The sequence below is a fragment of the Vanellus vanellus genome (genome assembly GCF_965231255.1).
Source record: "Vanellus vanellus genome assembly, chromosome: 1".
NCBI classification, from domain to species: Eukaryota; Metazoa; Chordata; class Aves; order Charadriiformes; family Charadriidae; genus Vanellus; species Vanellus vanellus.
In genome coordinates, this window is record NC_138905.1 from 89,036,019 (window position 1) to 89,049,529 (window position 13,511).

Here is a 13,511-nt window from a genome sequence, read left to right on the forward strand (position 1 = left end):
TTCAAGTATTTCTAATAAGCTAATATATGCACAAACTTTCTCACGTGGATTTTTTAAAAATATCAACGGTGTGAAAACAATGAATATTTCATTAGATCCTAAGATGCCTCAGTCAACAGTAACTAGATTCCTCACGTCTGTTGTCCAGGAAAGCAGCTTTGGAAAACTTTAGTAACAGATAAAGATAGTATCACTTAAGAATTCTGCTTGCAAATCTTTCCCTGCTGATGGTAGAAAACCACCATAGTATTTATTATCTTGTATCTAAGAATCAGCATTTGAACATATAATTGCTAATTTGTAAACTGTAAATAGGGAAATTTGTATTCAACCAGATAATATCTGTCTTATCTGTATTTAACTGATGCAGTTCAAGTATTTTTCTGTGTTTATTTTTCTGCTCATTTGTAGACTGGAGTTTGTAGTTGAACAATATGATCAGATAGGGATTTTAATGCTTTTCAGTAAAACTCTAACTTGGGAACTATCGATAGGATAGTTTTCTTGGGTTGTCTAGTCCATCCAGATCAGTTGATGTGATGGGGTAATTTCTTGCCATCTGTTTTGCCAGTGCTTTACTTGTCTGTGTATTCCTTATTCTAAAAAAACCTGACCTTTATTTTTAACTCAGAACAGTCCAGAGCCTCATGGAAAGAGGAGATCTGGAGGCTTGGGTGTATGCACAGACCTGTGCAGCCATGTGCGCTTTACTGAGCTTTTTGTTCCAGAAGTAGAATGCAGAGCATAGTTGCAGTTTTTTTCCTTGAAGTCAGGATAATTCTGATACACTGCATTAGAAATTTTTTACAAGCTGAATCTCTGAATCTCTAGACAGAGATAATAAGTATAGCTAGGCTTGTGTAGCCATGATATTTAGATCAGAGGCAACTGTTACATCACATAATTTCATGCATCATCTGAAACTGGACAGCCTTTCTTACCTTCCTGCCATTCTTTCAAATTGTCAATAAAAGCCTATCTTTCAGGGAGGTATCCAGCGTTACTTTCTTTTGTAAAAGTATTTGTAGGAGTCTCATGTGTGGTGTTACTGGCTAAAGAAAATGTCAGCCTTGTCTGCATGTTTTGAAAACTAAGGGAGTTTCAGAAAATCTCTTTACAGAGGCATTTTTCTTTTAGTGCAAAAAGCCTGGTTTGACTTTAGAAATCTTTAAAGGGAAGAGATGCCTGGATCAGAATGGATGCAGGAGGAGGCAGTCATAAATTTTCATAAATGTTGACTTTCTGAGTTTCCTGAATTGGTAATGTTGTGGGGTTTTTTTGTTTGTTTGTTTTGTTTTGGTATGGGTGTTTTGTTTTGGTTTCTTATTTGAAAGAAGGAACATTTCATGAAGCATTTATTGGCTTGTGAAATGAGTAAATCAGCGAATTATGTCATACTTATGGATGAAGTACTATCTACTTTATCCTGTTGTTCTTGAGAGATGAGAATTCTCATAGCACAGGAGGGCTCTGCAGCAACAGTTGCATGAACAGAAGTAACCAGTCCTGGACTTCCATCAGGGTGAATTTGGCAGTGTTTTAAAATTTTGGAGACCTTTAGAATTAAAGAATTAAGCCAAATTTCTTTCTCTCTGCCTGTGTAAATCTGTGTGTACCAGCTGCATGCCTTCCAGAAGTGTAGTAGCCTAAAAGGCTAAGGTTTACATGACTATCACTGGACACCAAAGCTAATGCACAGGATGTATGGCGTCACCCTTAGATGACTCCTACCTTCAAAAAGAGCAAGAAGGAGGACCCAGGGAACTACAGGCTGGTCAGCATTACCTGAATCCCTGGGAAGGTGATGGAGCAGCCAATTCTGGAAACAATTCCCAGCCCATGAACAGCAAGGTGATTGGGTGGTTATCAACCCTGATAACCTATGATGAAATGACTGGCTTGGGAGATGAAGAGAAGTCAGTGGATATTGTCTACCTAGACTTTGGTAAGGCTTTTGGCACTGTCTCCCATAAGATCCTCACAAAGAAGCTGGTGAGTATGGGCTGGATGAGCAGATAGTGAGGTGGATTGAAAAGCGGCTGAACGGCTGGGCCCAGAGGGTGATGATGATCGGTGGGGCAGGATGTAGTTGGAGGCTAGTAACGAGTGGTGTACCGCAGGTGTCAATCCTGTTCAACATCTTCATTAATGATCTGGATGGTGGAACAGAATATACCTTCAGCAAATTTGCTAATGACACAAAACTGGGAGGAGTGGTTGATATGCCAGAGAGTTGTGCTGTCACGCAGAGGGACCTCAGCAGACTGGAAAAATGGGCTGACAGGAACCTCATGCGGTTCGATGAGGGCAACTGCAAAGTCCTGCATCTGGGGAGGAACAACCACATACACCAATACATGCTGGAGGTCAACCATCTGGAAAGCAGCTTTGCAGAAAAGTGGTAGACACCAATTTGACTGTGAGCCAGTAGCGTGCTCTTGCTGCAGAGGAAGCAAATGATATCCTGGGCTGCTTTAGGAGTGTTGCCGGCAGATCAAGGGCGATGATCCTTCCCTTTTATTCAGCAGTGGTGCAGCCGTGCACGGAGTGCTGTGTCCAGTTCTGGGCTTCCCAGTACAAGAGATATGGACATACTGGAAGGAGTCCTGTGAAGGGCCACAAGGATGGTTAAGGGACTGGAGCATCTCTCATCTGAGGAAAGGCTGAAGAGCTGGGACTGTTTAGCGTGGACAAGAGAAGGCTCAGGAGGGATCTCATCAATGTGTATAAGTATCTGAAGGGAGGAAGTAAAGAAAGCACAGTCAATTGACACCATAACCATTTTGACACCATAGTTCACCTTCAGGTTGTTTCCTGCTTTTTTGACTCTGGTTTTAGACTGCTGAGATGGGTTTAGATTTTTCACTTCCATTTTCTATTTTTTTCTGTCATAGAGAAGGTAATATAAATTCACAGAGCATTCCTTTGCAGGTTAAGTCTTCTCATGTTTAAGGACTTCAGTCTTTTAGAAATGCTAAATATTGTTAACCAAGTACTTTGGTAATCATTAAAGCTCACCAAAGACAGCAACAGTACCTTAGCTATGACACTGTCTTTAGAGTATCTGCAAATATTCATTCCTTGAACATCTGCTATAACTCGAGAGACCTACGGTGTTGAAGAGGTGCTGTTGTATTTATGTAATTCTACATCATTCTACCTCTATAAGTGGTGTGGTTTGTAGCTGCCTTGCTAAATTTCACATGAACATGGATTTACTTTCTCCAGGACCAATTCTGGATGTGACATACCTCTTCAATCATCACTCACAAACATCTTTAAAATATAGCTGAAGTGTTCTCCCATTCTCAGTTTATGCTATGATAGGTGAAATGTTGCCAGAATCTCATTGCATTTCCCTCATCTCACAAGATGCCTTTGTAATTAAATCCATGGAATCTATTAGAAATAAATATGTAAAGAGGGAGTCATTTCGTCATTTCTTGGTGGCAGGATGGCCCCCACTTGTAGTGGGGAATGCCCTAGGAACACTGTAAAACCCAGGAGTTCCCAGTCTTGAAGGGGGAAAATGTGTTGAACCTAGAGGTGTTCATCTGGCATGCAGACATCTTCTTCCCATTATGCATAAGTTATATATATCCATAGGCAACAAAACAGCAATTCTTATTAAGCTAGTTATCTTTTTTTTTGTGACAGTTCTGCTTATCTTGATTTTCAGCAGTAAATCACACAACGAGTCTCTATCTCTGCTCATGCAGAAAGTCCGATATGACAAGCTGAGCTTTAAATTGGTGGTTAACCACAAAAGGGCGGCAAAGAGTTCACTACTGCACATTGAACTCTGAAGGTAGAAAGACAACTATTCTAGATTGGGCCAAGAAATACCGAATATTTTCCTCAAGGGTCTGACTCTAGTACTGCTGTCAGGTGCTCTGTTTTTTTGAATCTGCATTCAGTAGATAGGTCTGCCTCATCATCTTTGTGCTTAGTATTCAAAGGATACGTGTGTAGGATTTGGTAGTAATAGTAGTACTGACAGTGAGAGTGCTACATTTTTGTGAACTTGTGCAGTGCATCTTTTTCGCCTGATGTTTTTTTGAGGATCAAAGGTTATCAAACCTACAGAACCAGCCACATTGCATGACCGTGGACGCTCACTAGTTAATAACTCTCAGATTAAGCAGAAGTCTGGTGTTTACTGTTTGAGAAAAATGACACAAAGACTGATCTATGCACATAAATGAAATAAATGCTTTATTTGTATAAAATATCTATAATCCCCCTCATAGGGAGGTACAGAGGCCGTTCGAGGCTGTTTGCCATTCGTAGTGCTGGAAGGGAACACCTAACAACAGTATTAGCATAATATAGTCTTCTAAGAATTGCAGGCATGCATCTCAGCAGTCACTGGATACATCAGTAAGGCTGCTGAAGAATCGTCTTAATCTTTAAGGCCTTTTCCGCTGAATGTGTTGGCCTTACTTGGATTAATAGGCTCAGGAGCAAGCTTTCATATTGTGCGGTGTGTGGCAGGTTCAATATGTTAACCATCAATTCAATGAATGAAAATGATTCAGGCCCTCACAGCTGGTTTGCTGTGCACGCTAGTTTGTAGATACTGATTGATTTTCCTCTTAATGAGGGATCCGCTTACCCTATTTGGGGCTCAGGTTTTGCTTTTTCTGCTAATTTTCACTCTCTCCCCTTCTAGCTGTTAACAGCTTGATTTGCGTTTGATAGAGTGAAAAAAGATCCTTCCCTCGCTTTGCAGCATTTGCAGAAAGAAGCATTAGCCTACCAAAGGTGATGTAAATTGATGGATTTAGTGTATTAGATTTTGCCATGGAAAGCGGAAATACTTCTCCAAGTCCATGGTGGCTTCTGAAACTTTTCTGAAAAAATGTCCAAATTTTGAGAATGGACAGATCAGCTACCCTGGGATTAATACACATGTTTACCTAGAACAGTATTTTTGCATCTTCAAAACAGGATGTCTTGCTAGAGCTGTTATAGGGTCTTTACTTTAAGAAGACTGTGATCAGTTACCTCCACATCTTAAGGCCACTACATGCCAAATTCTGTAATTAATGCAAAATGTGAATGCACATTTGAAAAAAGATTGAATTATTGTCATGGTTTCAGCTGGGATGGAGTTAACTTTTTTTACTTGCAGCTGGTATGGTGCTATGTTTTGGATTTGGGGTGAGAAATGGTGTTGATAGAACACTGGTGGTTTTGGTTGTTGCTAAGCAGTCAGGGCCTTTTCTGCTCCTCACACCACCCCACCAGCCGGGGCTGGGAGTGTACAAAAAGTTGGGAGGAGACACAGGCAGGACAGCTGACCCCAACCAACCAAAGGGCTATTCCATGCCATATGATGTCATGGTCAGTATATAAAGCTGGGGGAAGAAGGAAGAGGGGGATGTTTGGAGTGATGGCATTTGTCTTCCCAAGTAACCGTTAAGTGTGATGGAGCCCTGCTTTCCCGGGGATGGCTGGACACCTGCCTGCTGATGGGAAGCAGTGAATGAATAAATTCCTTATTTTGCTTTGCTTGCATGTGTGGCTTTTGCTTTACCTATTCAATTGTCTTTACCTCAGGCCACGAGTTTTTCCTCACTTTTGCTCCTCTGATTCTCTCCCGCATCCCACCATGGAGGAGCGAGAGCATGGCTGGCGTGGTCCTAGCTGCTGGCTGGGGTTAAACCATGACAGTTATCCTGCAGGAACAGCACTTCTTTGACAGCTGCTATCTTTGTGGTTTCTGTGACTCCCTCTCTGTTATAGGGTCCTATACTTTAGATCTTGTGCTAGCAAAGAAACTTGAGGGTGGATGGTCTCCATGATTTATGCACCAGTTACAAAGATGCTGTTTGGGTCTACAGAGTAGGTACAAGGCCCTGAGAGAGACAAAAAACTTTCTTCTTATTTGTGTGGAATGTGCACAAGCCATTTGATTAATTGGCGATATGGCTGGAAGGAGCGGTAAGTAAGCTGCGTAGTTCTCAGTTATTCTTCTGTTCCCTGGCAGAGTCAAGTCATGTCACTCTCTGTAGTTACACATGTCGTACAGTACATTTTTAAAAGCTGTAGTGATGACTGCAGCAATCACAGTCGTGTTTCATTATTAATTATCACCAGCTTTTTCCTAATAACTAACTTTCCCGTGCTCCATTTTGGTGTTACTTTGAATTCTCCATGTCCATGGAAAAACTATTATTCCCTTCTCCTTTTATATACTGAAAAGTCATTGTCTTGTCCTCTCTTGAACATCTTTTCTCTGGACTAAATAACCCTAACTCTTTTGCTGTTTCCTAAGGAGCTTTATTTCCAAGGCATCCATTCATTTTTTGTTTTTCTCTGTTCTTCTTGCCTATATGTTTCTTGAAATGCATTGTTTGTCAACAGGGAACTGCCAAGGCTGAAATAGAATCTATCAGTTCTACCTGGTTTTAAAAATAAAGATACTTATTATGTGATAAGTAACCATGTTGTCTGATGCCAGCACATTATTTAAAAGCCAGACCCTGATACATTTACTATTGCTTTTACGGTAAATCTGAAACTTACTAAAAGAAGTCACTTCAGTGAGCTCAGCAGAGCACTCTGGTCGCATCTGCAGGCTGCCATAAAAGGCGTCTCATTCACCACTGCTTGCTACATTTCTTCTCTTTCCTACATCTCTCCAAATATGCTCCTCTGGTCACTTTTCTCTGATAAAACCTATGCAGCCGTCTCTCAGTTCTCACTCCGGTCTGCGTAGGTAAACACTGTACTAAGCACTAGGTGGTTTTGTTATCCAGAAGCAGCAGTGAGATGGGACTGAGATGGCTTTAATAGCAAGTAAAGGCGTGTCTTCAGCCATTTTTTTTAAGTGTTTCCTTGGATTCAGTCTTGGATGAGAAGGTTATAGAGAGGTAGAGTTTTACCTTCTGGTGCTGAATCAGTGGTACATAGAGTCCTCAACCCAGCAGAGGTGACAAGAGGGCGCCTCTAATCACAGCAAGTTTTTGCAAGCTACTGCAAACGCGGTGGTCTGAACTAGCAGTGACTGCTGCCACCCTGATGCTCTGGTTCGCTCACGTGCTGAATTGGCTGGCACAGTGGCTGCCTTGCTTTAACTGTACTTGTTTAGATTGTGTACGTTTAGATCAGCTTAACCTTTCCCTTATGCACTCTTACTAAAAACTACATGCGCTACTAGAATTTGTTCCCCTGATCATCACAGTACATTTCAAATTCATTAAAAGCTGGATAGCGGTACATAAACACTTAGCCATTAAGAATATTTTTCTAGTGAGATGGTTTCTAGGGATGCTGTCCCATTAAATATTCTTACGCTAATGTTTCAGTATCTTTTATTAATGAATAAGACAATAGCACTTTTAGACATAAGACATAGCGCTTTCAGAGGATCCAAAAGCTGAAGCTAAATAAATTCATGCCATAAATGTCTATCCAAACTACGTACCATTTAACTGGGCATCATCATTCTGTTCTGGATTAGGTATTGAAGCTTGTCTGCACTGTAGAGGAACTCCCTTTAGATGACTGCCTATAGATAGTTCTGTCTGGTCTTGACCCATCTACTGCTTTAAAATCTAAAAGTTCAGCATGAATTTTTGACACCTATTTGTAGATGCAAATCCGGTACTTTATATGTAACTGGGCCAAGATAGAGCTTTTATTTCTCCTCAGAGTTACTCTTTCCCCAGTTACCACAGACTCCACCTGTATTATACCTCTTACTTATACTATGCCTTCCTATTTTGACTTGGTCCTTTATTCTAGGTCAGAGCGTTATCTGAATTTTACTGCTAAATTTCTGTGTATTTTCTCAAAGACTGTCTCTTGTCTGTACCTTTGCTAAAAATCCTTCAAGCCATATTGCCTCTGTTACTTCACAATTCTATCAAATCATATTCTGAGATATCCTCTTTTTTAGTTTAGACATATCCCATCTTAGAATTCATTTAGGGTACCTCTGTAAAAGTTCCTTTTCCTGGCTCATTGCTTTCAGATCCAACTCCATCTCTCCAGGCTCCACTGCATCAAGTACAATTAGATGTCATCTTTAATATTCTTTTCTGGTTTATTTTTATGTCTCACTAGTCATCTCCTCAAATATTAAGATATTGATTTTTTTTTTTCCCACCTTCATGTGAAAAATGAGGATGCTCTTGATTGCATATTTTTCAGCTACTTTTCAGCTTGCTTCTCCAGTGAGCATCTCTTCTGTTTTCCTCCCGTAGACTTTACAAAAGGGAGAAACCCTTTTGTAAAGCAAACAGAGCTGTCTTGTAGTCCTTAAAACTGTTATTCTTCTCAATTACAGAGTATCGGTCAGGTAGCTGATAACGTTTCTATAATATGCCCTTATTGCGCAAGTTGTTTTGGGGCATGGTAGCTCTTTTTGCTACGTTTGTGCAGTGCTTCAAACTGATGAATAATGTTATCTCCAAACTAAGAAGATACTTTTGCAGAAATGTAGTGAATACTGACAATGAGTTGATTAAAATGTATTCTAGCAACTAGCTGGTAATAACAGTTTTACATCGTGGGGATCTACCAAATACGCCTTCCTGGAAAAGATGGTTCCTATAGGCTTAGAAGGAGCTTTCTTCCAGTTGCTCATTTAACTAACAAACATTAGGCTCTGAACATATTTATGTTCCAAAATTAAGTAGGAACAACACTAGAAATGAAAGAGATTTCGTTCTGTTAGTAATTTCTGTGAGTAATCAGACTTGAGAGGGAAGGTTAAGCCTATAATTATTTTTCTTATGCATTATCAATGAAGGAAAAGCTCCAGGAAACTGAGTATATATGGTTTTGCATAGAAAGTGTTCATAAAAGAACAGGAACTCTGTCTGCACTATAAATATATATCATTAAAAAGATATTGGAAGTTTGTAAAAGTTAAAATACTTATGTGGGGGAGCTGTCTCTTGATTTTTAGCTACAAAATATAAAGTATGGTTTAGAGACTGCTTTAGAAAGCACTTGAAATTCCTAATATTGGTGGAGGGAGGTGGGAGGAGAATTGATATTCTTCTTTAGTAGGAACCTAAGCACTATTGCTGGAGTGCATGGAAGGAAAGAAATGAAAATTACAAGTTTTCTTTTCGTGTTCAAATCATAATGAAATTTGTAAAGTGAACAAGTGAAAAATAAATTATAAGTTAATATATTTTTTACAATGTAAAGCTTTTCTAATACAAAGAGGTGGGTGAGGCAGGGAAATTTCAGTCTTTATAGTTCTTGGAGATAAATCAGACTTTGTAACTATTTGCAATTGATCCTACTATCTTAGGTTTTCAAGATCAAAGCCGTGCAACTGGCAGGAAAACTTCTTCCAGCCTTCAACACACCTACAGGTATACCATGGGCAATGGTGAATCTGAAAAGGTAATGAATTTTCTTTTGTGGGGAAGTGTGTTCCTCCCCCTCCCTCCAACTTAAAATTAGTAATGACATATGTCAGGGCTTTTTAGTAGTGGAACTGTAGAAGATGCTGACCAATTGGCATTCCTGGCACTTCAGAATAATTTTAATAGAGTTCAGAGCATTCTGTCTCATTAACTGCAATACATTCTGACCATGACTTTTATCTCCTGGTTCAACACGACATGGGAACATACTCAATGCATTATGCCCTAGAGCTTAATTATTGGTTCTTTAGTCATTAAAGAACCTATTAAAAACCCAAATTGTTTGCAGGCCATGTTTGAACATACTGTGTTTTATGTACTGTGTGTGCTGTGTGTTACCTTTAGAAGACTCACAATTTTTGAGAAGATGATGGGACTCTGAAGATATTAATTCATTTTATAGTTCAGCTTAGGTAAAAAGGCTAGTGTGCTGAAGTTCACTATGCTCCATGGAGATGGAGAGGTTCCTTTAGATGGTTGTTCAGGTCAGACACTGAATTAGATGGTCTGCGTTGCCCTGTGGAAGAGAATTGCTTTGTCTAATTTATCTTGTATTGCTTGTTCAATGCTGGGATTTTCCTCAGAGTTTGAGAGAACGTTTTTGATGCAAGCCATTTTTTAAATTTTTATTACGCTCTTAAACAGCAGCTGAATTGGGATGCACATCTAGATTGTGTATATGCTTAAGAATTCAGGATAGTAAATATCAGGGAGTTTTTGAATTGTTTTAAATTGTTTTCCTTTAGGATAGATATTTGTTGTGCTTTGTTAGACTGTGATGAGGTTGAGGACTACTTTGAGAGCATTAGCCTGCGTGCCTTTTTTTGATCAGGACGTGATACTCATTTTGCTGTCACACCTTGGGTGAAGACCATGGAACTGTGGGTTGCCCTTCTGTTGGCGCAGGGTCTCACCACCCTTGCCTGGTTTTCTCTGCTTTGCCTGTGTTGCACTTGCCACATTTTTTTGGGCCCCTGTACAATTAATATGATTGGGTTAAATTTCCCTACACAGTTTCTGCACAGCATTATGGTTTACTCAGTCTTGCGTTCTTCCTGCTGTTTCATACAGCTTGAAATTCCTCTGTGCGCAAGTTTGTTTACTTTCGCTTTGTTTAGCCCAGGCCTGCCCTGTGATTCCAGTGTGTTTGGAGTGGCCTGGGTGGCCCTACTCCTCGGGCAGCACGGGCACCTGGTTCGCTGGCTTGAGCAACAGAGATGGTGAGGTTTAAGGAGCTGCAAGCAGTAGACGCATGGATATTTACTAGTAAAACACGTAGGCTGGGTGTCAGAGCACAGCCAGGAAGGCAGGGCCAGGGAGGAGGATTTGCAGTAGGCGGAGGGGAGAGGATTGGAGTGCCAAAAATTTCCTGGGTGCTGGTATTGTTTATGCGTTTACTGTGTCAGTGTCTTGGTAATGTACAGAACCAGCCGGCTTTACAGCGGTGACAGAAAATAGTGGCTGGCATGCCAGGGGGCAGTGATGGTAGCAGGCCTGTATGGCAATACTTACTGTGAGGCTGACATGCAATAAAAGGCAAGACCCAAGAGAAATATTTGGAAAATTGTCAACTTGTGTTTTATTAGCTTTTGTATTCATAATTAAACACTTAATTTTCTCTTTTAGTGACAGCTGTACCAAAAAAACCCTGAGACAAGCTATGATTCCGTCTCTCTACACTCTGTAATAAACAGTGGTTACTGTATTTTAAAGGGTGTTCTATCTAAGGTCAGAGCTACAAATGCTGCTCCATTACCAATATTTTTCCTTTATATTTCCTCTTTCTAATTTATAATTTAAAAAATAATTAGGAAGACATTCCTAATTGATTGTAGTCTTACTGATAACTGAAATCTTTTATAAGAGGAAGTAGAAGTAATCTCCAGGAAAATGTAGTTATCTTCAGAAATTAAAAGACCCGGTTCTGAAAGGTGGTGAAAACTCCCAAATTAGATGAAACCAGAGGTAATTTAAGAGTTATGACTTAGCAAGATGGTATCTCTTAGAGTGCAAAAGATACGAGGTACATGGCATTTCCTGTTGATTCTTTGTGAGCCTGAGGAACTCATAATATTCTGCCTACAGTAAACACACTGTTTTCCTATGTAGATACAGATAGGGCCCAATCCCATCCCGCTGGAGTGTCTAATACTGACTTGAAGCACATCCCACACAAGTAAAGGGAACACAGCAGATGTTTGGCAGAACAAGGAAGTGAACGCTGCCACCTTCAGAAGTATACTCATCTCATCTGATAATTGCTTTTGATTCCTGTTCTTGGGAACATACAGTGAATAAACAACAATCGAGACTGGGCCACTGCCAAGTCATTATATTTCTGTGACATAAAGATATTACATCTTTTAATCACAGGGGTTTTTGTTGATGAGGTTATGGTATCTTTTTTCCAAAAAGATGCAACCAGTGAACTAACCAATTAATCAAACCACGACTCCGGTAATCTTAAGTATGGGTTAATATTTTGCTGTTATTGGTTTAATTGATGTGGTGGTTGTTATTAGTGCTGTGCACAGTAATTCTGATTTTTTTTGTTGTTTTCTCCCTTTTTCATGCATACTTGTTGGAATTCAGTGGTGTGGGTCGAAACTGGGGCTGGGCTTCTGCCGGCAGCAGCATCCTTGCTGAGTTTGGTACTCTGCACATGGAATTTGTCCACCTCAGCTATTTGACAGGGGACCCTGTATACTACAACAAGGTGGGTCTCAAATTCATTTTTTTATCGTACAACTGTCTTTTATACTGTTTCATCATAAATTGCATTAAAGGGGAAGTACTTTCTATATTGCATTCTATTTGCATTCTTAGTAGCAGGTAAATTTTTTCATACTTGTATTTCTGTTACCAAATAGGTGACTTCTTCAAGTAGAAATTTATGACAACACAAGTTTTCTTATTTGTTTCAGCATACATTTAAAAATCAATTTTTAAACATGTTTATGTGAGCAGTCCTTTAAAAGCAAAAATATTCTAATCTGCAGGAAGCCCTCAAGAAAGCTTAAGATTAAGAAAACTTACTACTTAAAAAAAAAAAAAAAAAAGAGTAGATTAACATTGTTAGTGGTGATCCTGATTCTTGATTTAATTTAGGTCATGCACATTCGGAAGTTACTTCAAAAAATGGATCGTCCTAATGGACTTTATCCAAATTATTTGAATCCAAGAACAGGCCGGTGGGGTCAGCGTAAGTATTCTTATTTTATTCATTCCTAATTAAAGCTCTACTTCTTGTTTTGTTGCTGAGTTGGAGATCAGAAAAGTTATTCTGTAGAACATGAACAGCATTGCTTGAAAACATCTGATGTAGAGGGATTGCTTAGGCTTGAGATGTCCGGAAATCAATTTTTTGCCTGTCGCTCTCTGAAATCATGCAGCTCAGTTTTTATGGTACTTTCGGAAAGCAGTTGCCTACTAAATCTGATTCCTATCTGTACTTTTATCAGTCAACAAAATCTTCAGTAATAAAGAATGAGGCTGAAAATAGTTTCCTCATTTTGGTTTTGTTCCTGGTTTTGTTCTGCAAACCATCTGGTTAGTGGATTACTGTAAGGTAACATATAAGTAATGCGTGTTTGTGGTGGTTAAATTTGAGCTGATATTAGGGACTGACATTTACAAACATCATTCTTCTACTTAGTGGCATTTGAAATGTCATGATGAACCTCCCAATTGATCCTGCTGTTAACAATGCATCTCTCATTGAAAAATAATAAAAATAAAGGCTTTGGAATGAAAAGAAAAAAGCGTTTTTGTTCCTGATAATGTAAATGGAGAGATAAAACAAGATGATAGAATCACAAACATGATTCCTTTTCTTCAAGTCCTTCCAAGAAAAGTTTACTGGTTTAGTGCTTTCAGAGTGGGTGTAATAAAAGAGATTTTTTTTTTTCTTCAAGGTTTCTGTTCCTATTTCTTTTATGAATGCAAGTTTATTTAGGAAAAACAAGCAAGATTATCTATTTCAGTCCTGTTTGCCATCATTGACAGGTTTCAGGGATTTCTATAGTTGGCTGTAAATATCCATCAGAATATGTTCTGGCTTGCAAACTGCGAATTAGCTTCTGACTTTGAGTCTGGTATATGAGGTAAACGAATGCCGCT

General features: G+C 39.4%; 1 protein-coding gene across 1 annotated transcript in view; it reads left to right on the top strand.

Moving 5' to 3' along the window:
* MAN1A2 (mannosidase alpha class 1A member 2) overlaps positions 1-13,511 on the top strand; it is a gene marked incomplete at its 5' end in the record, with an annotated part of 142,718 nt that overhangs the window by 82,642 nt on the left and 46,565 nt on the right. Inside the window, 3 exons of the mRNA XM_082498210.1 lie at positions 9,275-9,369; positions 11,985-12,108; positions 12,501-12,594. Coding sequence (XP_082354336.1) covers positions 9,275-9,369; positions 11,985-12,108; positions 12,501-12,594 — 313 coding nt within the window. The remainder of the gene's footprint in view (positions 1-9,274; positions 9,370-11,984; positions 12,109-12,500; positions 12,595-13,511) is intronic.